Here is a 23,754-nt window from a genome sequence, read left to right as displayed (position 1 = left end):
AGATGGCTGCTACTTGTGCTGGGTTTGGAGATTTCCAGGTGAGGGCAACCCGTGAATCTAGGCTGGTTGCTGCTAGCGATGGGTCTAGGGTTCACTGAGACAAGCTGTTGCTTGTTTGATGAAGCATGAGCCAAGACTAACCATTCATATAAAAAGCAGCTTGGGTGGGCCCATAAATTGGGTGAGGCAGTCTCTAGGGATCTACAAGGCAGGTTAGCCAAGTTGATGGAGTCTGATATGGCATCAGCTTGCCAGCTCTGTGGGTGGAGGGGTTAGAAAGGGACAATGGCCTCTGCTTATTTTGATGCCAGACAGTTCAGTTTCTCCCTATCACTGGTGCCTCTCAAGCTCTATCCCATTGCTGGAGCTCAGAGGGAGCGAGTCTGAGTAGGCGAGTCCATGTGTGGGTTCTTTAAGAGGAACTGCTTGGGGCTCCAGCAGTTTCTCCCACCAACTCAATGCCTGCTGGTTTTTGCAGGCAGAAGTTGTGGGGACTTATCTTCCTGGCACTGGAAGCCTGGGCTGGGGGGCCTAGTGTGGGGCTGGGAAGCCTTGCTCCTGAGATATCCCTTCCAAATTTTCATCCACCACACATGGGTCAGAGATCAGCTGGTTCCACATCTACGCCCCTCCTACCAGTCTGGATGGTTCTGGTTTCTTCAATTCCGTAGTTGTCAGACTTCCATTCAACTTCATTTCTGAAGGTTCTGAGTGATGACTGTTCTATATTTTAGTTGTAATTTTGATGTGGCTGTGAGAAGAGGTGAGCTATGTCTGCCTATGCCACTACCTTAAGCAGAAGTCTCTTTTTTTCTAAAAGCGGTTTTAGGTTCACAGCAAAACTACATAAAAAGTAGTTTTCCCATATATAGCTAGCCTCCTCCGCTATCAACAACACCCACCAGAGCGGTACATTTGTTACAACTGATGAACCTCCACTGACATAGCATAATCACCACCCAACATCCCTAGTTTACATCAGGGTTCATGCTCAGCGAGTCACATTCTATGGGCCTGGACAAACGTGTGACACCACCGTATCACACAGGACAGGTCCCTTGCCCTGGAAACCCCTCTGCTCTGCTTACTGGCCAGGCCCCCTTCCCTCGCCCCTCATCGTTTTACCATCTCCATGCTTTTTGCCTTTGCAGAGGGTCACATAGCTGGAATCACACAGTTCGTAGCCTTTTCAGACCAGCCTCTTTCACTTAGTGATGTGCAATTAAGTTTCCTCCAGGTATTTTCGTGGCTTGATAGCTCATTTCTTTCTAGCATTGAATATTCCACTGCTCAGATGTCCCTCAGTTTATTTTCCCACTCACCAACTGAAGGGCATCTTGGTTGCTTCCAAGTTTTGGCAATTATGAATAAAGTTGCTATACACATCCATGTGCAGGTTTTTGTGTGGATGTAAGTTTTCAACTCATTTGAATACAATTCCAAGGAGAGTGGTTATTGGATATGGCAAGAGGATGTTGAGCTCTAAGAAACTGCCAATAGGTTTTTGAGAGTGACTGCACCATTTGGCATTCCGACCGGCAATGAATGGGAGTCCCTGTTGCTCCACATCCTCACCAGCATTTGATATGGTCTGTGTTTTGGATTTTGGCCATTCTACGTGTAGTAGTTTCTCATTTTAATTTGTAATTCTCTAATGACATATGATGAGCATCTTTTCATATCTTTATTTGCCAACTGTATATCTTCTTTGGTGTGAGATAAATAGTTGGCAAAAAGATTTATCTGTTCAGGTCTTTTACCCGGTTTCTAATCAGGTTGTTTTCTTGAGTTTTAAGAATTCTTTGTATATTTTGGGTAAGAATCCTTTATCAGATATATCTTTTGCAAATATTTTCACCCAGTCTTTGGCTTGTCTTTTCAGTCTCTTGATTTTCCTCATTTTTTTAAAAAGAAATAAAATAAGTCCAGACAGGAAGTTACTAAGAAATTCAGATACAGAGCCAGAGAGAGAGAGAGAGAGAAAGGTCTTCTCCAATAATCACAAATCACTGAGAAATTTCAGACACAAATTTTAACGTTTTCCAATAAACAGCTAGTCATTTGGAAAACGTCTTCTTTTTTCACACCATTCAACAAAATGCTGCCCAAGTAAAAAGGGCCCTTAGCACTGTATAGACATTAGGTCCTTTCTGCATGAGTTCAAAAGCACTGTATCATTTAAGAATGGAAGAAAGGGATGTAGTAATGCAGCAAGCAACCAGGGTGCTTTGGAAAGGTGTTTTTAAGGGTTATAGACACACCATGAAGTACATGCAAAAAAAAAGGGTACACATTAGGGAAAAAAAGAGGGGAGTGGGCTCTCACATAGGCTAACAGAAATTGTCTGAGGGGAAAAGAGGTTCAAAAAACATGACAAAACACACACATACAAGTAAATGCTTCATTTGTTCCATAAGTAAGACTGTCAGTGTCTTTTCCAAAACTCTTACTACCCAGGTCACAGTGAAATTACCTGGCTACTAGTATTAGAGCTCCACCTTGTATGCCAAGAAATAAATAATTCTAGCAAGTGTTGTGGCTCTCTGAAGGAAAAAAACAGTATCAACATATCAACGGCATTATTTCAAACACAACTGCGTATTTATACAAATTTGTTTTTATTTCCTACCTGGTGACCCAACCATTTTGCATTAGGCTGAAAAATTGCCCTGGCTGGTGTGGCTCGGTGGGCTGAGCGTTGTCCCGCGAGTCGAGAGCCCACCATGCAATTCCCGGTCAGGGCACTTGCCTGGGGTACGGGCCAGGACCCCAGAGGCATGCCACTGGGTTGGGGCACGCAAGAGGCAACTGGTCGATGTGTCTCTCCTTCTCTTTCTCACTCCCTTCCCCTCTAAAAATAAATAAATAAAATCTTTAAAAAAAGTCTGAAAAACAAAGGAAGAAAACCAAGAATAAAAAGTGAAGAAATTTGTGTATTATACCGAAGTTTTTTTATTACATAAGAGAAAAGGAGTATTAAGAAATCCAGCTTCCGAAGAGAAACTCAAAATGTTTCCAAAAAGAGTCAGAAAACTGAGAGAGACCAGTGCCCCAGTTTGTTTGCCCCAGTAGTTTTAAACTCCCAGGTCTTCCCCGGCTCACGTGCCACACTCCACGCAGGGCCGGGGCGCGCCTGAGGGCCAGCAACACCCAGGGCTCCCCAGCCACGGCTGAGCTCTGTGACAACCTGACAGTTTGCTTGGCTTTCCTCTGAGGAGCTTTAAGCTGAAGTGTCTCTTCTTACACACTGCCACATAAAATGGGAATTTCTGACTTATCCCTTCCTGCCATCACACAAAAAATGAAGTAAAAATTTGAAAAGGTTACATAAAACTGACTTTTAAAACCCAGTTAAAGCCTGGTAAGACTGAAGTAACCCTGGAGGGACTGAAAGGAGATTTTAAAACAGGGAAAATAAACACAAAAACAGTGCTTCCCCTAAACACTGAAACCCACAGGCACAGTGACAACGTTCTCAACTGAAAGGTCTGGACTTTGGCAGAGGTGTCACGCTTTCCAAAGCCAACTTCAGCAAATCATAATCTGGATTCAGAAAAACTAACAAAATGAGCCAACATCCAGGAAAAGGTTATTGAGTTAGGAAAGTGAATGATTCAATTCACAGACATAGAGCAACAGAAAAGGCGGCCACACCACTGGGAAAAAGGTTCAAGAGAAGCTCACACCCCATCATAAACTTTCCTTGCAGTTGAATTTCACCTGTTCTGATTCTTAATTTAAAAACTGAAATTTATGGCCCTGGCTGAGTAGCTCAGTTGGTTGGAGCATTGTCTCGATGCACCAAGGTTGTGGGTTCAACCCCTGGTCAGGGCACATACAGGAATCAACCAATGAATGCATAAATAAGTGAAACACGTCAATGTTTCTTTCTCTCTAAAATAAAAAAACTAAAAACTGAAACAATAAAAATCAGTTTGTAAGTTGTGGGGGGCAGATGAAGAAATCACCATGGTCTACCAGAGTAACTGAAATATACGGAAAAGCTTTATCTGGCCTCTCGCAGGGGAGACCCGAACTCGCCTTTCAAGGCCCACTCAGGACGCAGGCGCCACGCATCGATCCCCAGAGATCAGGCCAGCAAGCGCCTGATTATACCACCTGCTGGCTTCCCTGCGCGTTGTTCACACTTGCCTGCAACAGCAGTATCTTGAAAAACGTTGCCTCATAGGCCTTTTTATTTCTTCTCCCAGTTGCCCAAATAAAGGAACTCTTTCCTTTAAGAAACTTGGCGGTGACTTCATTATCGCTTCTGGCACCAGAGACAAGACTTGCTTAGTAAGCAGAGCTAGGTGTAACTGCTGCTTCTGAAGGTTTCTGCAGCTCCTGCTGGCTTTGCAGGCTCTTAAAGGTTTCTCGTATTCACCCATTCCATCTACGCAGTAGCACCATCACTCACTTATCTACAAAGGCAACCAGGCAATTTCCAGCTGACACTTAGAATGCACCTTCCTTCTTGGTGATACCAGGTTTAAAATAGAAAAAAAAAAAGGCAAAAAGGTATCTTATTGTACTAGGTTGGGGAAAGGGAAAAACATCAACACAAAACCCCCTTGATCCTGTGTGAGTCACAGCTGAGTTCAGAAGTCTAATTCCTCTCAGCCTGTATCCCAGTGGCCTAGTCACAGGAAGAACAGGTTCTCGCACAGCTGGATGGCTGGTTCGTGATGCAAGATCTGTCCTGACAGGAAAGCCAGTTTGTGGGCATACTTGCAAGGAGCTGGAACCCTGATCGTGCCAGGCCAATTCCAGTACATGTGACACAGTTTGAAAGTCAACCTGCAGGCCAATAAGAAAATGCGATCGTTATTACTTCCCACTGTCATTCTGCGACATGGTCATGTGCTTACAGGTGCGTACTTTCCTGCAAACTGGGGCACCAAAAAATACATGATGCGCTTTTTAATTTATTTTTTTACATGATGCAATTTGAGGACTCATTGTTTTTAAGTGGAATTGTTTCTATTTCCTCCATTTGTCAGTGTGGAGGACATGGGTAAATTCCTTCACTTTAGGTGCCCCCTGTTTTTATATCAAAACAAAGAGAAAAAATTTTTTTGCCTCAAGAAGATGCTGCAGGAGGGTGAGTACCCCAGAAAATTATTTATACAGTCTAAGTGTAAGGGCTTTGGGTATCAAATTAGGCTGTATCTCATAATCATCAAGAGCAGTTTTAAAAAATATATAAATGCCTCAGAATGCTCAGGGGTAAATCTTGGGTATCTGTATATTTTTTAAGCTCTTCGAGTAAATTTAATGTACAGTAGGATTACCAATTACTCTTCCCAAAGATACCATGATTACGAAAGATGTGAAGAAACTTGGGTAAATATTCCTGGGGGCGGGAAGTGACTCGACCTTAGCTGGCTGGTCAGAGTAAGAACGAGGGAGTTATTGGTCAGCTCACCTCTGCATGTGATCAGGGCTCAGGTTTGCGGTGTTGAGAACACACACGTAATGTGTAGGAATGCCGCAGCCTTGTCGTACGTGGTGGGCAAGAAGGTAGAAGTCCACCCTGGTAAAGAAAAAGGACAAAGCGAATGGTATGGTCGGATCTGACCACAGAGAGGTGAGGAAGATCTTGGATATCATTGTAGCTCCTTCAGCTAAGGCTCAGAGAGGTCACATAACTGGCTCGGGGACACACAGAGACAAAACCGTAATCAGATCTCTGGTCTACTGACTCAACAGCCTCTTCAAGAATCACGGTAGAAAGTACCCTGTCTGTGTGCAGAACATTAAGCATGGATCTTAAGAATGTATGTTCAATATTTTATACCTAACAAGTAAAAACTTTCTGGTTGAATTTTTTTTTAATAGCTTTTAAAGCTTTATTTATTTTTAAAAATTATTTATTCATTCATTTATTGAGAAATGGGAAGAGGGGGAGAAAGACAGGGAGAGAAATATCAGTGTGAGAGAGAAATAATGATCAGTTGCCTCTCGCATGTGCCTGGACTGGGGACCAAACCCACAACCCAGGCATGTGCCCTGACTGGGAATCAAACCAGTGGTCTTTTGCTTTGTGGGATGATGCCCAACCAAGTGAGCCACACTCCGGTCAGGGTAAAAGCTTTATTTTTTTTTTAAAGGTGGAAATATCTTTTTTTTCAATTACAGCTGACATTCAGTTTTATTTTGTATTAGTTTCAGGTGCACAGCATAGTGGTTAGACAATTATACACTTTACAAAATGTTTCCCACTGGAAATAATATCTCTAGTACCCACCTGGCCCAATACACAATTATTACAATATTATTGACTGTACTTCCTATGCTTTATTTAAGCTTTATTAAAGCTTTATTTTTTAACAGTGAAATCTCTGAGGATTCCATTCCACAGCTTTGCAGGCAACCTACTCATTGCAATACCCAGGGAACGAGTAACTTCTGCAACCTATTCCTGCTAACATGTCACGTCCTGTCTACTTACCAGTCACAGCTGGTGATTGTATGATCTACCACAGTCCCTGGGGAAGGAGTTGCAAAGTGCTCGGTAGCAGCCAGGTACAGATTGGTGCTGATTTTCTTCTGAACTACAAATACCACCATCTTGGGCTGGTAATTCTCAAAAGCTTCAAAACACTTCTGCAGCTGAGGAATCTCATAGTTGGCAACCGTCTTTAGCTGGCCATCAGACACTCCATCGCGGTACACCACAATCTTCTCCGGGAGACAGTGGTTCACCTGAAATGACACCTCCTGAGGTGAGGGTGGAGCCCCGACACGAGCGCCCACGGGCAGCGCGGAGCGGGGGGCGGCCCCGAGGCGAGCGCCCACGGGCAGCGCGCGGCTGGCTCAGGGCAGCCGGAAGGTGCAGCGGAAGTGTCAAGGGCAGGGCAGGGCTCTTGTCCTTCTTACACGTCCTCAGGGCAGTAAAACAGGTCTGGCACACCAAAGGCATCAATAAAATATGAAAGTTGTCAGTCACATGCACATGACTCATCCTCAGAGTGAATAAAGTTATATGGGAACTTTAGTAGAAAATTATGGGCTGAATCAATCTCCTTCTACTTGGATTTAACACTAATTACTGTGTAGGCCAAGAACAAGGTGAGCTGTTAGAGAAATTCTAACACAGACCACACTTCCCACAGACCCACCATCCTCATAGCTTTAAGTATTGGCAACACCCGAAGTTGCTAACAAGCGAAAGGGTCCTTTGCTAAATATCATCCTACAGTCACGTACAAAGCGCAACATTTTTACTGTAACTAAGTAATCAGGAAAATTACTGTCATGGTAAATTGTCCATGGATTCAAATAAAATTAAATGTTCTCATCGTGTTTGACTTCAGTAGTTCAAGAGAAAAGGCTATTCCATTTTACACTAGGAGTTCTCTGAAAAGTGCTTTAGTTTACTTCACCGGAAGTGACAGTTTGATTATGAGTGTGGTTCCTCTAAAGTTTTTGTTCACAATTCCCCTCAAAACCCAAATCATCACTGAATTAAGTATGCACACACTATACATTCTTCATAGGTTACGCTATATGAAAATTTAAGTTTCATTTCAAAGAACACTTTTTAAAAATAATTAGCCAGAATCTTTTTGGAGCCTAAGTTCAATTTCAAATATTTTATGAATGTTCCTTTTTTCTGATCCACTCAATACGTTTACAAACATGTAATTCGTCCTCACATTCCAGGACTGTACTTGCTGCCCAAGTGCGCAGCACGTGTTCTGTCTGTGCTGTTTCTGGCCACCCAGTATCTCTTCCACCTTTTTGGGAAGAGGGTTAAGTTCCCTCCTGCCTCCAAGACGATGGTCTTGGGGGACTATTAGCCCAGGTGCTTCCCACTAATCAAATCCAGGCTTTGTCAGCTCGGCACTGCTGACATGCAGGGCGGGTCAGCTCTTTGCCACTGGGGGCTGATGCCGTAGGATATTTAGCAGCAGCGTCCCTGGCCTCTATGCACTGGGGGTCAGTAGCAGTCTCCCCAGTTACAACCCAAAACATCTGCAGGCAGTGCCCCTGGGGAGGCCAGACTGCCCCCAGCTGGGAAACACTGTGCTAACCAGGGACACAGCAATGACTCAAGCCGCGCCAGCAGATCACGCCTCCCTCTCCCCGAATCTTGAGCGGAGAATAAAAATCACTTGGAGCCTGGCCCCTCTGCCACAGAGGTCTCTGCCTCTGGAACCCCAGGGGCAGCCCTGGCTCCTGTCCTCTTCACAGCTGGACACTCAGCCTTCTCACCGGTCCCTGAGACTCCCCCTGACCTTACCAATTTAATTCCCGTTATGTGAAAGCATGTTCCTGTGACTTCCCAGAAAGCCCCCACTGACACGCTGTGTCAGAAGGTGGGTATCACAGGCACTCCGATCCGGAGGGAGCCCTCACGTCACAGGTGAGGAGACCGGCAAGAAGTGCCCAGGATCTGGGCCCGGCAGACCGGGGCTGAGTCTGATTCTGCTGCTTTTCAGCTATAATATTGAAAACTCTGTTTCCTCAGTTGAAAAATGGAGATAAATGACTACCTTACCTCCTTCTTGGGGTTGTTAAAAGGGATAAAGTAAAAAATAAAATAAATATATACAGGGTGAGGCCAAAGTAGGTTTATAGTTGTTCATATGGAAAATACTACAATAATTAATAAATAACAAAACAAGAATAAATTGTGTTTTCGTGTACTCACAACTGAAACCTACTTTGGCCCTTCCTTGTATGTACATATGTACCTATATTAAAAGCTGTACACAAAAGTTGAGATGTTCTAGATGAAGGAAACAGATACTCCTAAGCATGGAAAAGGGACAAAACAAGACTGATAGAGTGAAAAAATAGAATCATATTAATTTCAAGTATTCATTAATATCACCTCTTTCTTTAAAACCTGCTAACCAGCCACTGAGTGTGAGGTACTATTCTTTGCCCTATGTAAGCTTGCAGTAGAAGCAAAAAACATGATCCCTGTTATCAAGGAGTTTAAAACCTATTAACAGTCAACAATGGTGAGTTTTCTAGGCCATCTGGACCATTCTCCTCACTTCATAAATGATAAAATTATGTTCTAAGGAGTGGTCAGGATATACAACAAACCATTACACAGACACACAGAGGTTAAAGTGTACCTTATATTATTAAACCAGTTCACAAAACAGTAAGTGAATGAGCACCCTGAAGGCAGGACTGTGCCTGTTTGGCTCGGTACCCTTAGCACTGATGACAATGGCAAGGGTCCAGCAAGTATCTGCTGGAAGTCTGAGATGTTCTTCTATGGGTGGCTCCGTTCATTCATAGAAGACACACCTAATGTCCACTAGTGATAAGCCACTGTTCTCGTCTCATAAAATTAGAAAATTACTTCAATACCATCCAAATATTCATGGAACTCAAATTAGAACCGGGAGACAGACACATAAAGCAAATGCTCTCAGTATCTTGTAAGTAACACGATTACAGCATAAGCAAAACACTGTGAGAACAGAGAACTATAAGATGTTTGTTCTCTGGAAGGAGAAGTAAATACTAACCCTCAGGAAAAGGCAAGATGAAAGACCTAGCAGACAATTCAGCCAGCAAAGACGGGTAAAAGGATCCAGGCAGAGCATGAGCGAAGGCCTAGACTGTGGTTGGACGAGGGTTAAGTAAGTAAATGACTGAAGTCCAACCTATTCGATCGGTCCCGTAGTTAGAGGGCTACTCTGGCAACGGTCCACAAAACAGACTGAAGATGGTTAAGAATGGACATTAGGAGGTCATTTCCAGCTCAGGATATCAAAAGATACAGAAAAACCCCATTCCCATGGAAACCCCAGAAAAGGCAAAAAGTATAAAAATCACACATGGGGGACTATCAAAGACCAGCAGGCAGAGAAAGCCTGGAGAACCTCGTATCCAGAGAGGGACCTTCACAGGTGAGCAGTGAATTTCAGAAGCTTCCAAGGGGCAAATGCCAGGAAGGAGTGCGGGCAGCCGGAAGAGGCAGACTGAGGTCTGGGAAGTTCACCAGGTCAACAAGAGGCCAGACAGACAGGACTCTGGGGACAGAGCTGGTAGGAGGCCCCAGGAATCTGTCTCCCCACCCAGACAACAACTACACTGATGGAACCTGATGTTAGCTCTTCTGGAACTCTGGCGTCTGCTGAAGGCTTGTGACCTCCAGGGGAAAGCCCAGAAGGTGGACTGCAGCTGGCATCAGCAGTTAGCACCACAGCAGCCCTCAGCCACCTCTCAGGACCCTGCCTTACAAATACCGGACCAGTGCTCTGACTGCGGGTTGCTGCCTCTGATCGCAGAAGGGCAAAGAGGCCGCCGGCCGTCGGCCGTCGTTGCTGCGCCTCCCCCGCCTGCTGAAGTGACTGCCAGGGAATGTCACGGCAGAGGCCGTTCCTTCCCGCCCTCGTTCACGTTGTCCTTCCCCTCCTCTAAGGGTCAGACACTGAAGACTAGGACATTAAGAAACAACTGCATTTGTGGGAAAAAATCAGAGCGGGACCACACACGCCCAGGGAAAGGCTCAGAAAGGGCCCAAGGAGACCTCACAGTTACAGTGCTGGTTGGGCCCCAGCACAAGGACATGCTACAACAATGAAGAAGGAAAAAAAGACCAGCAAACCCTGGGCAAGGAGAGTCTGATTGCCAGAGTGACCACACTCAATGTCCCGTTTTCAACAGGTCCCAAGGCACAAAAAAATTGGAACGTATGGCTCATTCAAAAGAAAAATTAAATCGACAGAAATTGTCACTGAAAAATCCGCTGGCAGGTGTACTGGCCTAAGACTTTAAAACAGCTATCTTAAAGATGCTCAAAGAACTAAAAGATACACAGAGAGTAAAGAAAACAATAGATTTAAAAAATGAAACTATCAATAAGGAGAAAACCCAAGAACTAACCAAAAAGAAATTCTGGAGCTGAAAAGTACGTTAACTGAAATTTAAAAATTCACCAGACAAATTCAAAGGCTGATTTGAGCAGGCAGAAGAACGAAATCAGTGAACCTGCAGATAGGACAATGGAAATTATTGAGTCTGAGGAACAGAAAGAAAAGACTGAAGAAAAGAGAAGAGAGCCTAAGAGACCTGCAGGACACCAGCCAGGGAACGCACACATTGTGAGAGACTCAGGAGGAGAAAGACAAAGAGGGAATGTTTGAAGAAATGATGACAACTTCCCGAATCAGATAAAAGACAATAATATAAATATTCAAGAAGCTCAATAAACTCTAAACATTGTGAATCTGAAGAAGCTGACAATGCCCTGACTGGGTAGCTCAGGGGTTTACAGTGTCATCGGCTACACCAAGGTTCCCGGTTTGCTCTCTGGTCAGGGCACGTAAAAGCAGCAACCAATGGGTGCATAAACAAGTGAACACCATGCCAATATTTATCTCCTCCTCTCTAAAAATCAGTAAAATAATTTCAAAAATAAAGAAAAAAACCCTCACACAAAAACATATTATAATCTAATTTTCAAAATCCAAAGATAAAGAACCTTGAAAATAGCAAGATAGAAGCAAATCATCACATACAAGGGCTCCTCAATTAGATTATCAGCAGACTGCTCATCAGAAGCTGTGGAGGCCAGAACGTAGTGTACTGATACATTCAACATGCCAAAAGGGAAAAAACTCATCCAAAACCTTTACCTGGCAAAACATTCCTACAGAAGTGAGGAAGAAACTAAGACATTCCCAGCTAAACAAAGGCTGACGAACTTCGTTATCAATGAACATGTCCTACAAGGATGAAATGGCAGAATACTAGACAGTAACATGAAGCCATGTGGAGAAATAAAGATCTCAATGAGGAAAAAAAAATACATCAACAATTATAAAATCAGTATTGTTGTAATAATGGTTTGTAACTATACTTTTTGTTTTCTACATGAATTAAGGGACTGCACATTTAAAAAAACTGTTAGTCTAAACCTAGGATATTACTGTGACTTACGATTTTTATATAAGAGACAGATTTAAAAGAACTGCTAGTTTACATATTGGGACACGTGATACATAAAGATGTAATTTTGTGACATAACAACTGAAAAGAGTAGAATTTTTAATAAGTTACTGAAGTTAAGCTGCTATAAAGTCAAATTAGTGTTACAACTTTAGGATGTTAAATTAATCCCCATAGTAACCACAAAGAAAATAGCTATTGAACATACACAAAAGGAAATGAGAAAGGAATTTAACAAGTTCATTACAAATATCAACTGAACACAAAAGATAGTAATGCAGTAAAAGAGCGACAGAAATCTGCATGGCATATAGAAAACAAACAGCAAAATGACAGAAGGTCCTCCTTATCAGCAATTACTTTAAATGTAAATAAATTCCACACTGTGATCAAAGACAGAGACTGACAGAATAAATAAAAACACCGTATCCAATTGCCCTGGCCGGGCAGCTCAGTTGCTTCGGGCATCATTCCAAACACCGAGGTTGCAGGTTCAATCCCTGGTCAGGGCACATATGGGAGGCAACTAATGATCATTGTTTCTTTCTCACATCGATGTTTCTCTCTCTACTTCTCTCTCTCTCACACATTCAATCAATCAATAAACATATCCTCAGGTGAGAATTTAAAAAAACAAAATAAAAAAAAAAAACACAGATTCAACTGTATGCTGTATACAAGAGACTCATTTTAGATCCAAAGACAAACTGACTGAACATGCAAGAATGGAAAAAGATATTCCATTAAATAGTTACAGCAAGAGACCACGGTTGGCTATTCTGACATCAAACAAAATAGACTCTAAATAAAAAAGGTTAAAAATACTTTAAATTAAAAAAGCTTGTAAGAGACAAAAAGGGTCATTACACATTAATAAAAGGCTCAATCGTATAAGAAGATACAATAATTACACAGTAATGACAGATCACCAAAATATATAAAACAAAAACTCACAGAATTGAAGGGAGAATCATTAGAGAAATGCAAATCGAAACTAAAATAAGATACCATCTCACATCTACTAGGGTTGCTAAATGGTGAAAAAAAAAAAAACAAAACCCAACAGAAAACAAGGATGTGGAGAAATTGAAACCCTTGTAAAATGGTACAGCCACTGTAGAAAACAATATGGCAGTCCCTCAGAAAACTAAAAATAGGCTTATCATATGATCAAGCAATTCCACTTCTGAATACATACCCTAAAAAACTGAGAGCAGTCTTGAAAAAGATATAGGTACACCCAGGTTCGGAGCACTATTATTCACAATAGCTAAAACACGGAAGCAACCCACATGGCCATCGACAGACGAATGGATAGGCAGAATGTGCTATATACATACAATGAATTATTCAGCCGCAAAAGGGGAGGAAATTCTGTTATAGCCTACCTACAATGTGGAAGAACACTGAGCATATTATGCTACGTGAAATAGGCCAGTCATGAAAAGACAAATACCGTATGACTGCATTTATATGAGGTACCTAGAGTCATCCGAATTAAGAGAGACAGGAAGTAGAATGGTGGGTGCCAGGGGTTAAGCGGAGGAGAGAAGGGGGAGTTAGCGTTTAAGGCACAGAGTTTCAGTTTTGCAAGATGAAAAGAATTACGGAGATGGTTGGTGGTAATGGCTGTACAACATTATGAATGTGTTTTAACACCAGTGAACTGTATACTTAGAAATGGTTAAGATGGCAAATTTTGTTACACGTATTAACTCAATTAAAAAATTGGAAATAAACGAAGAGTAAGAGACCAGGCAAGCCACTGGCAACTGTGGTTGCAGAAAGGGCAGGCTAAAGTCTGGAAGATCCCCCAAAACAATAATCACTCACTTGGAGTTAAACTCTCCACCCTAATCTCCCCCCCAATTCTGCTGAGATGAGGCAAGTGAAAGTGGAACTGAAGGGACCCGCACTCTTAAACCCAACAGCTGCCTGCCGCTTCCTAAGGCAGAGGCAGCGCCTTGGCCCGCTCCCTTCCTGCTCTAGGGTCAAACACTGGCCGAGACTGGACCAGCCCTATGCAGCCGCAGCCGCAGCCGCAGCCGCACTAGCACCGAGGGGGGCTGAATTAGCTTGAGCTGAGTTCAATCTTCTTAAAGCTCAAGCCAAGTAACAGATGAACTTTCAACATCTTGTGATTGCTTATCATGAAGGATAAAGCTAAATCGAGAACGTAGCTTAAGTTTTGATTTTCATACTCAAGCCGAAGGAAACACTGGCACTCAGACTCACATATTAAGACCTAAGGGTGCCTTAGACAAATTCTGAGAACTGTTGGACTGTTGGACTGGAGAACTGTTAATATAAATCTAAATATTAAATAAAGCCACCGATGTGTTTAAACTGCCTATGAGGCTTCAGGTGGAAAACTGGGAATTCTGAGCAACCCTTCAGCTGAGGACAACTGGAAAAGCTGGACAAAATATTAAAACATCTGGGTCAAGGTGTTAGATCTGCGCAGCATGAGAGAGGAAGAATAGGGGTCTAGGGAAATCAACCAGGCTCTCAAATCTTTTTCCTCTGGAAGCTGATTTTGGTGATTTCGCGAAGTTACCTAAAAGGCTAAGAGATTAGGAAAGCTTTTTAAAAGTTGATGTAATTTGCTAAACCACAAAAATTACCCTTTTAGGGTATAAAATCCAAATGTTTCTAAATTATAAAGTTTTGCAAGTATCACCACAATCTAATTTTAGAACAAACATTCATCACCCACAGAGGTAATTTCATACCCATTACCAGTCACTTCCTACTGCTCCCGACCCAACCCCAGGAACATAGTATTTTCTGTTTCCTTGAATTGGATATTATAGGCAGACAGAATCAAATGTGGTCTTTTGTGACTAATTAATCTCACTTAATATGTTTTTACAGTTCTCCCATGTTGTAGCATTATCAGCCCTTCATCAAATAATTGGTTTCATCAAATAACACTCTATCGCAGAATATATCACCCTTTGTCCATTCATCAGTTCACCAACATTTGGATTGTTTCTATTTTGGGCTATCATGAATAATACTGGTATAAACACTTGTGTGACAGTTTTCCTGAGGACATATGCTTTTATTTCTTTGGGGTACAGACCTAGGAGTAGAGTGGCTGGGTCACAGGGTAACCCCACGCGTACCTCCTGAGAAACTGCCACATCGCGCTCCACAGCAGCTCCACTGTTCTCCAGTCCCACCAGCAATGGGTGAGGGGTCTCATTTCTCCATATCCTGACATGTTTATCTGTCTTTTTAATTTTAGCCATCTTAGTGTATGTGAGGTGGTATCTCACTGTATGTTTTTAAATTAAGAGACTTTATTTTTTAGATCATTAAGACAGGTTCCAAAGTTGTCTGTTGATCTGTGTGTTTATCTCCATGAACCTTAGGTCAATTATTGTTTTCAAGTTCCAGGCTCACCTCAAGTAGGTGACAAAAACTAAGGGCGGACGGTGTGCGCAAGCTGAGTCAGAATGAGTGAGTAGCATAATCCTTTGGTCCAGTGCAGTAGTGAGGACAGCGAGGAGCCAGAGAAAGGCCAGGCAGATGGAAGTCTCTGCAGAGGCGGTGAAGAGGCAGATGAGAGTCCAGCCTCTTCTCCAGCTGGATGTTTTCCCATTATTGCTAACTCGGAGCAGCTGGGTTTGGTCAGAGAAGCAGCCGTTTATTTATAAAAAGAAGCAAAAAGAGCATATGACCAAATCTCTTAAGTGCTATGGCAGGTACTAAACGCTATGAGGATTTAGAAGATGGAGAGCTCACAAGCTGATTAGGAAGGAACACAAGGAAAAGGTGGCATTTTCAGATGTGTCTTGAGTAGCACAAACCAGGCAAAGGAAAATACCGAGTGAGCAAAGTGGAAAAGAACCACCTCCTGTGGGAAAGAACAGGCATACATCAGGAGACCCTACAAGAAAAAAATGAAAAAAAAAAAAAAACCCCAAAAAGTGAAAAAAAAAAATTTAAGTGTTTACAGTTATAAATTTTACTCCAATCGCTGCTTTACCTACATCTACGGATTCTGGTATGTTGCGTCTATTAATCTCAAAATAATTTATTTCCTGTTTTAAGTTCTTCTTTAACCCATGGTTACTGAGGATTATTGTTTTAATTTCCATATATTTGTGAATTTCCTAAACTTCTCCTATTTTGAATTTCATGTGATTTTAATCCTTCTAAATTCATTGAGTCTTGTTTGCCTGACATACAGTCTATCATGGAAAATGTGTCCTGTACACTTAGAAAGAATGTCTATTCTTTCGTTGGGAGAAGTGTCCTGTAGATGTCTGTTAGGGGGATCGTAGTGTTGTTCCAGTCATCTATTCTTTTTGTTGTTGATCTATTTCTGTATTTTTCTATCCATTTACTGAAAATGGAATTTTGAAGTCAAACTATTCTTGTTGAATTATCTACTTCATCCTCCAATTATGTTAATTTTTTGCTTTATATATTTTGGGTCTCTGTTGTTAGGTTCATATACATTTATGTGTTCCTTGTAAATGGACACCTCTGCCATTATAAAATGTCCTTCCTTGCCTTTCATAATAATTGGTATCTTGAAGTCTACTTCCTCTGATAGCAGAATCACACCAGCTCTCTGTTGGTTACTATTTGCATGGTGTATCTCGTTCCATGCTTTTACTTTCAACTGTCTTTGAAACTAAAATGTGTCTTGTGTAGAAAGCACACCTACATATTTTACTTGACCCATTCTGCTAATCTTTACTTTTTGAATAAAGTGTTCATTCTGTTAACACAATGTAATTACTGATAAGCTAATATTTACACCTGCCATTTTACTGCTTGTTCTACACATGCTTTATCTTTTTTGTCCTCCTTTTCTTCCCTGCTTTATTTTGTATGAAATAGACACTTTCAAGTTACCATTTTAATTCCTTTGTTGTGAGTTATTTTCCTAGTGTTTTCATTGGGGATTACAATTAACATGTTAACTTAAAACAATTTCATTTGGTTAATACCAAATTAACTCCAGTAATATTTTTTAAGTTTGCTCCTCTATGGCTCCATTCCCTCTCCTATTGTCATACAAGTTACATCATGAAATACTGTATGCATATCCACTCAGATTTATATTTATAGCCTTTTGTATTTATCTCTGAAATCAAGTAGAAGTTAGAAACAAAAATACATTTTTGCCCTTATATCATCTATATAGTTATCTTTTCTGGTGAATTTCTTCATGTGGATATGAGTTCCTATCTTGTATCAATTCATTTCTGCACGAAGATCTCCCTTTAGGTCTGCTAATGACAAATTCTCCCAGTTTCTGTTTAACTGAGAATATCTTAATTTTTCCATTAAAAAATTGAGATATATATAAATCACATACTATAAAGTTCAGTATTTTAAATTATACAGTTCAGTGTTTTAAAAAATATTTTATTTACACTACTACGGTTGCCCTAATTTTCCTCTCTTTGCCTCCCTCCACCCAGTCCCCCGCCACTCCCTCAGGCAATCCCCACAATGTACAGGCCATGCATAGATATGCCTTTGCGTATTCTGTTCCTTACACTGTACTTCACATCACCACAACTCTTCTGTGACTACCATCTGTACTTCTTAATCCCTTCATCTTTGTTGCCCACGTTCCCCAACCCCCCTCCCATCTGTCAACCATCAAAACATTCCCTGCATCTGATTGTTTTTGTTCTGCCTGTTTATTTTGTAGATTCAATTGTGAATAAACATCTATTTATTGCCATTTTATTGCTCATGTTTTTGACCTTCTTAAAGACTGCCCTTTAACATTTCATATACTAGTTTGGTGGTAATGAACTCCTTTCGCCTTTTCTTGTCTGGGAAGCTCTATGTCTGTCCTTCCATTCTAAGTGCTGTTTTTTTCTGGGTAATCTTGGTTGTAGGTCCCTGCTTTTCATCATTTTGAAGATTTCTTGCCAATCCTTTCTAGCCTGCAAAGTTTCTTTTCAGAAATCAGCTGACAGTCTTATCAGAACTCCCCTGTAGGTAACTGCTTTTCTCTTGCTGCTTTTAAGATTCTCTGTCTTTAATCTTTGGCTTTTTAACTATGATGTGTCTTGGGGTGGGTCTCTTTGGGTGCATCTTGTTTGGGACTCTCTGCACTTCCTGGACTTGTATGTCTATTTCCTTTGGCAAGTCAGCGAATTTTTGTCATTTTTTCAAACAGGTTTCCAATTTCTTGTTCTCTCTTCTCCTTCCACACCTCCATGATGTGACTGTTGGTATACTTGAAGTTGCCCCACAGGCTCCTTACACTATCCTCATTTTTTAAAATTCTTTTTTAATTCTTGCTATTCTGACTGGTGGTTTTTGCTTCCTTATATTCCAAATTGCTGATCTGATTCTCAGCTTCAACCACTCTATTGCCGATTCCTTGTAAATTGTTCTTTATTTCAATTGTGTATCTTTCAGTTCTGACTGGATCTTTTTTATGCTGTTGAGAGTCTAAGTTCACTGAGCATCCTTATAACCAGTGCTTTGACCCTGCACCTAGTAGAGTGCTTGTCTCCATTTTGTTTAGTTCTTTTTCTGGAGTTTTATTCTGCTCATTTGAGCCATGTTTCTTTGTCTCCTCATTTTGGCAGCCCTCCTGTGTTTATTTTTATGCATTAGGCAGAGCTGCTATGTCTTCCAGGCTTGGTAGAGTGGCCTAATGCAGTAGGTGTCCTGTAGGGCTCAGTGACAGAGCCCCCCTATTACCCAAGCTGGGTACTCAAGGTGTGCCCACTATATGGGCTGTGTACAACCCCCTCTTGTAGTTGAGCCTTGGTTGCTGTTGGCATGTTGAAGGTCAGCCACTGCCTATGTTCTGTCCAGGGTCATGCAGTATAAGCTACAAAGAGATCTGCAGATGGCTGCTACTTGCCCTAGGCTTAGAGGTTCCCAGGAAAGGCCAAGTTGTGAACCAAAGCCAGCTGCTGTTAGAGCTGGGCCTGGGTTAACTTAGCAAGAGGTACACGGCTTGCTAAAGCCGAGTACTACTTGTCTGAGAGAATGAAGGAAACTCTGAAGCATCAACCAAGACAAGCCATTCATATGGGGAAGCCACCGGAAACAGCTTGGGTGGGCCTGAAAGTGGGGTGGGCAGGGCCTCAGGAAATTACCAGGATGGGCAATGAGTGTGGGTCAGGTTGATGAAGTCTCAGATATGGCGCCCACTTGCCAGCTCTGTGGAGGGAGGGCTCAGAAAAGAAACAATGGCCTCTGCCAGGGAGAAAGCTATTCCCTGCTCTCACTCTGATGCTGGACACTTCAGCCCTCCCCACAACTCTCTGATCCCTTTCAATGTGCCAACCCCACACTGCAGCTCAGAGAGAGTGAACCTGAGTAAGTCTGTGCATGGGCCCTTTAAGAGGAATTGTCTGGGACTCCTGAATTTCTGTCTTCTACAACCTCAATCCCTGCTGGTTTTCACAGCCTGAAGTTATGGAGACTTATCTTCCTGGCCCTGGAACCCTGGGCTGCAGGGCCTGGTGTGCGGTTGGGACCCCTTGCTCCTGAAGTATCACTCCCAATTTTTTACCTGCCACACATGGGTGTGGGACCACCGAGTTCCACATCTCTGTCGCCCCACCAGAGAAACTGCAATGCAATTTCTTAATTCCATAGTTGTAAGACTTCCATTCAGCTTGATTTGTGATGGTTCTGAATGATGGTTATTCTATAGATTAGTTGTAATTTTGATTTGGTTGTGCAAAGGAGTCAAGCTGTGTTTACCTACATCACCATCTTGACCAGAGGCTCAGCGTTTTTAGTATATTCACAAAAGTATGGACGTATTAATACTATTTAATTCCCTAATGTTTTCATCATGCGCAGTTAGCAGTAACCCCACATTCCTGCCCATGTTCTCATTCTCTGAAAACCAGTAATCAATCTCTTTTTTTGTTTCAGTGGATTTGCCTACTCTTGACATTTCACAGAAATGGAACAATATAAAATGTGGCTTTTTATGTTTAGCTTTTCTTTCACTGAGCATAATATTATCAAGGTTTCTCCTTCATCATAAGATAGCTTTCCTGGGTATAGAATTCTTTTTCAATCTTCCTTTCTTCCATCATTTTCAATATGGCATTCCACTGCCTTCTGGCCTCCATAATTTCTGATGAGAGAAGTCAACCCCTATCTTATTGCAGATGCCTTGAACTTACTAAGTGGCTTTTTCTTGGTGCTTTCAGAATGTCCTCTTAGTCTTTCAGTTTTATTGGGATGTGTCTAGGAAGGGATGTCTCTAAGTTTTCTTACTTAGTGTTCACTGGGCTTTTTAGATGAGTTGGTTACTGTTTTCATCAAATTTGGGGATTTCAGGTTATTATTTCTCCCAACATTATTTTCCCCCTATTCTCTCTCTCTTTACTCACCTTCTGGGAATCACATTATGTTTACAATGGTATAGTTGATGGTGTCCCACAGATCTTAGTCTCTATTCATTTTTCTTCTTTTTTCTTGCTTTTCCATACACTGCATAATCCCATTTGACCTAACTTCAAGTTCATTCATTATTTCTTCTGTATAATCAAATCTCATGTAAAGCTCCTCTAGTGAAATTTTTCATTTATTGTATTTTACAATTCCAGAATTTTTTATACAGCTCTTTTGAGAGTTTTTAAAAACGATCTTTATTGATAAAAAATACATATACCATACAATAAACCAATTTAAAGTGCAAAATTCAATGTTTTTATTAATATTCACTGATACACTAAACCACAATCTATTTTATAACATTTTAATTACCTCAAAAAGAAACTCCATATTCATTAACCATTACCTCCAAACTTCTCCCTATCTTAGCCTCAGAGCAACCATAATCTACTTTTCTTCCTCTGTATTTCCCTGTCATGAATATTTATTATAAATGAAATAACATATGCGGTCTTTTGTGACTGGCTTCTTTCTCTTAGTGGAACATTTTCAAGGTTAAAGTACTGCTTGTTATTTATCTCACATGCTCTATATTCTTTTTTCTTCCTTAAAACTTTTTTACTATTTTATTTTCTCTTCCTCATTGGATAGCTGTATACTCTTTAATTACTCTTACATAGGCTACCCTAGAAATTACAACACAAAATTTTAGCATATCAAAGTGTAATATAAATTCATACTTTTACCTTTTATTCAACAAGTCAAGGAACTAAAAGCACTCAAATTTCAAAAAAAGGAGATAAATCACAAAAAACATATTGCTTAGAGAAATGTCAGAGATTTTACTGCTTGTTTTTTCCCCTAGGAGTTTTATGGTTTTGAGTTTTACCATTTTGAGTTCTACATTTAAGTCTTTAATCCATTTTAAGTTTATTCTTGTATATGGTGTAAGAAAGTGGTCTAATTTCATTTATTGCTCTGTCCAGTTTTCCCAACACCATTTATTGAACAGACTTCTTTGCCCCACTGTACTTGCCACCTTTGTCATGTACTAATGGAATATATGGGTGTGGGTTTATTTCTGGGCTATTTCTGTCCCACTGACCCACATGTCTGTTTTAATTCCAGCACCATGCTGTTTTGATTACTATAGCCTTGTAATATAGTTTGGTTTCAGGTAGCATGGCACCTCTAACTTTGTTCATTTTTCTCAAGATTGCTTTAGCTATTTGGGGTCTTTTGTAGTTCCACATAAATTTTTTGGATTATTTGTTGTAGTTCTGTGAAAACACCATTGGTTATTTTGATAGGAATTGTGGTAAATCTATAGATTGCTTTGGGTAGTATGGACATTTTAATGGTGCTAATTCTTCCTATCCATGAGCACAGTATATGCTACCATTTACTTCTATCTTCTTCAATCTCTTTCTTCAGTGTCTTAACAATTTTCTGAGTACAGGTCTTTTACCTCCTTAGTTAAATTTACTCCTAGGTATATTTTCATGCAATTGTAAATGAAATTGCTTTATTAGTTTCCCTTTCTGATAGGTCATCATTGCTGTATAAAAATGCAAATGATTTCTGCATATTTGTTTTGTATTCTATGTTACTGAATTTATGTATCAGTTCTAATAGTTTTCTGGTGGAATCCTTAGGGCTCTCTATCTACAGTATCATGTCACCTTCAAATAATGACAGTTTTACTTCTTCCTTTCCAATTTGGATGCCTTTTGTTTCTTCTTGTCTGACTGCTGAGGCTAGAACTTCTTGTACTATGCTGAATAAGAATGATGAAAGTAGACATTCCTGTGTTGTTCCTGATATTAAGGGAGACGCTTTTAGTTTTTCCCAGCTGAGTATGATGTTAGTTGTGGGTTTGTCACGTACAGCCTTTATTATGTTGAGGTATATTTCCTCTGATCCCAATTTTCTGAGAGTTTTTTAAAAACCATAAATGGGCGCCAGATTTTATCAAATGATTTTATGCATCTATTGATATGGTAATATTATTTTTATCTTTTCTTTTATTTTGTTAATTTGTGGATATTGTACCAACCTTGCATCCTAGGAATAAATCCCACTTGATCATGCTGTACAATCTTTTTAAAGTACTGCTGAATTCAGTTTACAAATATCTTTTAAAGATTTTACTTATTGTTAGAGAGAGGGTAAGGGAGGGAGAGAGATGTCAATGTGTGGCTGCATCTCATGCGCCCACTACTGAGGACCTGGCCTGCAACTCAGGCATGTGCCTTGACTGAGAATTGAACAGCTGACCCTGAGAATTAGTAGGCTGGCACTCAATCCACTGAACCACACCAGCCAGGGCAGATTACAAATATTTTGTTGATGACTTTTACATCTATGTTCATCAGGATTATTGGTCTATAATTTTATTTCTTTGAAGTGTCTTTATCTGGTTTTGAAATTAGGATAATGCTGGCCTTGTAAAATGATCTTTGCAGTTATTTTCCTTAAGTAGCAATTATTTTATTATCTTGTGGCTTACACTGCTTCTACTGACAAGTTAGCTATTGGTCTATTTTTGGTCCTTTGATGGAAACCTTTTATTTTCCTTTGACTGATTTTATATATATTTGTGTGTGTGTGTGTGTATGTGTATATATGTATGCATTTGTCTTTACTTTCACCAGTTTTACCTAAGGGTACTTAAGTTTACTTTTATTTTCAATACATCCTGTTTGGGATTCGTTAAGTTTTTTGTATCGTGCCTTGATGTCTTCTATCACTTTTGGAATACTCTTTACTATTGTCTTTTCTGATGTTTCCTCTTCCTTACACCCTCTCCAACCTCCTTTTGGGATGTTTATTATGCATATATTATATTTTAACTTCACATTCCCCTGTCTGTTGCCCTGTTATATTTTCTAATCTGTTGTATCTCAGTGCTTCATTTTGATTTTCTTATCTATTATTTATTTGGCTCATTATTTCCTCAGTTAAGTCTAAACTACTGTTACCCATTTTTTTATGCATGGAGTCGTGTCTCCCCAAAATCTGTATGTTGAAGTCCTAACCCCTAGTTCCTTTGAACGTGACTGTACTTGGAGATAAAGTCTTTAAAGAAGTTATCAAGCTCTGATTTGTGTGGCTCAGCTGGTTGGGTGCCAACCTGCAAAGCCAAAAAAAAAAAAAAAGGTCGCCAGCGTGATTTCCGGTCACGGCACAGGCTTGGGATGTGGGCCAGTCCCCAGCTGGGGTATGTGTGAGGGGCAATTGATCAATGTTTCTCTCACACATCAATGTTTTTCTCCCTCTCTCCCCACTTCCCTTCCCTTCTCTCTAAATAGAAATGAATAAAATTTTTTTAAATATTAAATAAAAAAGTTACTAAGTTTAAATGAGGTCATCAGGACAGGCCCTAATTAAATATAGCAGGAGAGTAGGACACAGGTACACAAAAGATGAAGACCATGTAACAGAGAGAGAGAAGACTATCTACAAGACAAGGAGAAA

At 40.7% G+C, this 23,754-nt stretch overlaps 1 protein-coding gene across 2 annotated transcripts in view; it reads right to left on the bottom strand.

Annotated features, from left to right (window-relative positions):
* Nucleotides 1–4,640: 4,640 nt before the first annotated feature.
* Nucleotides 4,641–23,754, bottom strand: part of PIWIL2 (piwi like RNA-mediated gene silencing 2) — a 58,609-nt gene continuing 39,495 nt past the window's right edge. Inside the window, exons 20-22 of one of the 2 annotated variants that reach the window (XM_054578782.1) lie at nt 6,452–6,705; nt 5,426–5,533; nt 4,641–4,797 (exon numbers count right to left, since the gene is read on the bottom strand). In XM_054578782.1, coding sequence (XP_054434757.1) covers nt 4,641–4,797; nt 5,426–5,533; nt 6,452–6,705 — 519 coding nt within the window. The remainder of the gene's footprint in view (nt 4,798–5,425; nt 5,534–6,451; nt 6,706–23,754) is intronic. The other variant, XM_054578783.1, reaches the window with a different exon arrangement.

The sequence above is a fragment of the Pteronotus mesoamericanus genome, unplaced genomic scaffold (genome assembly GCF_021234165.1).
Source record: "Pteronotus mesoamericanus isolate MK-2021 breed Mesoamerican mustached bat unplaced genomic scaffold, CSHL_Meso_final contig_502, whole genome shotgun sequence".
Taxonomy (NCBI): Eukaryota; Metazoa; Chordata; class Mammalia; order Chiroptera; family Mormoopidae; genus Pteronotus; species Pteronotus mesoamericanus.
Note: the sequence above shows the minus strand (reverse complement) of the source record. Positions and strands in the feature narration are given on the sequence as shown.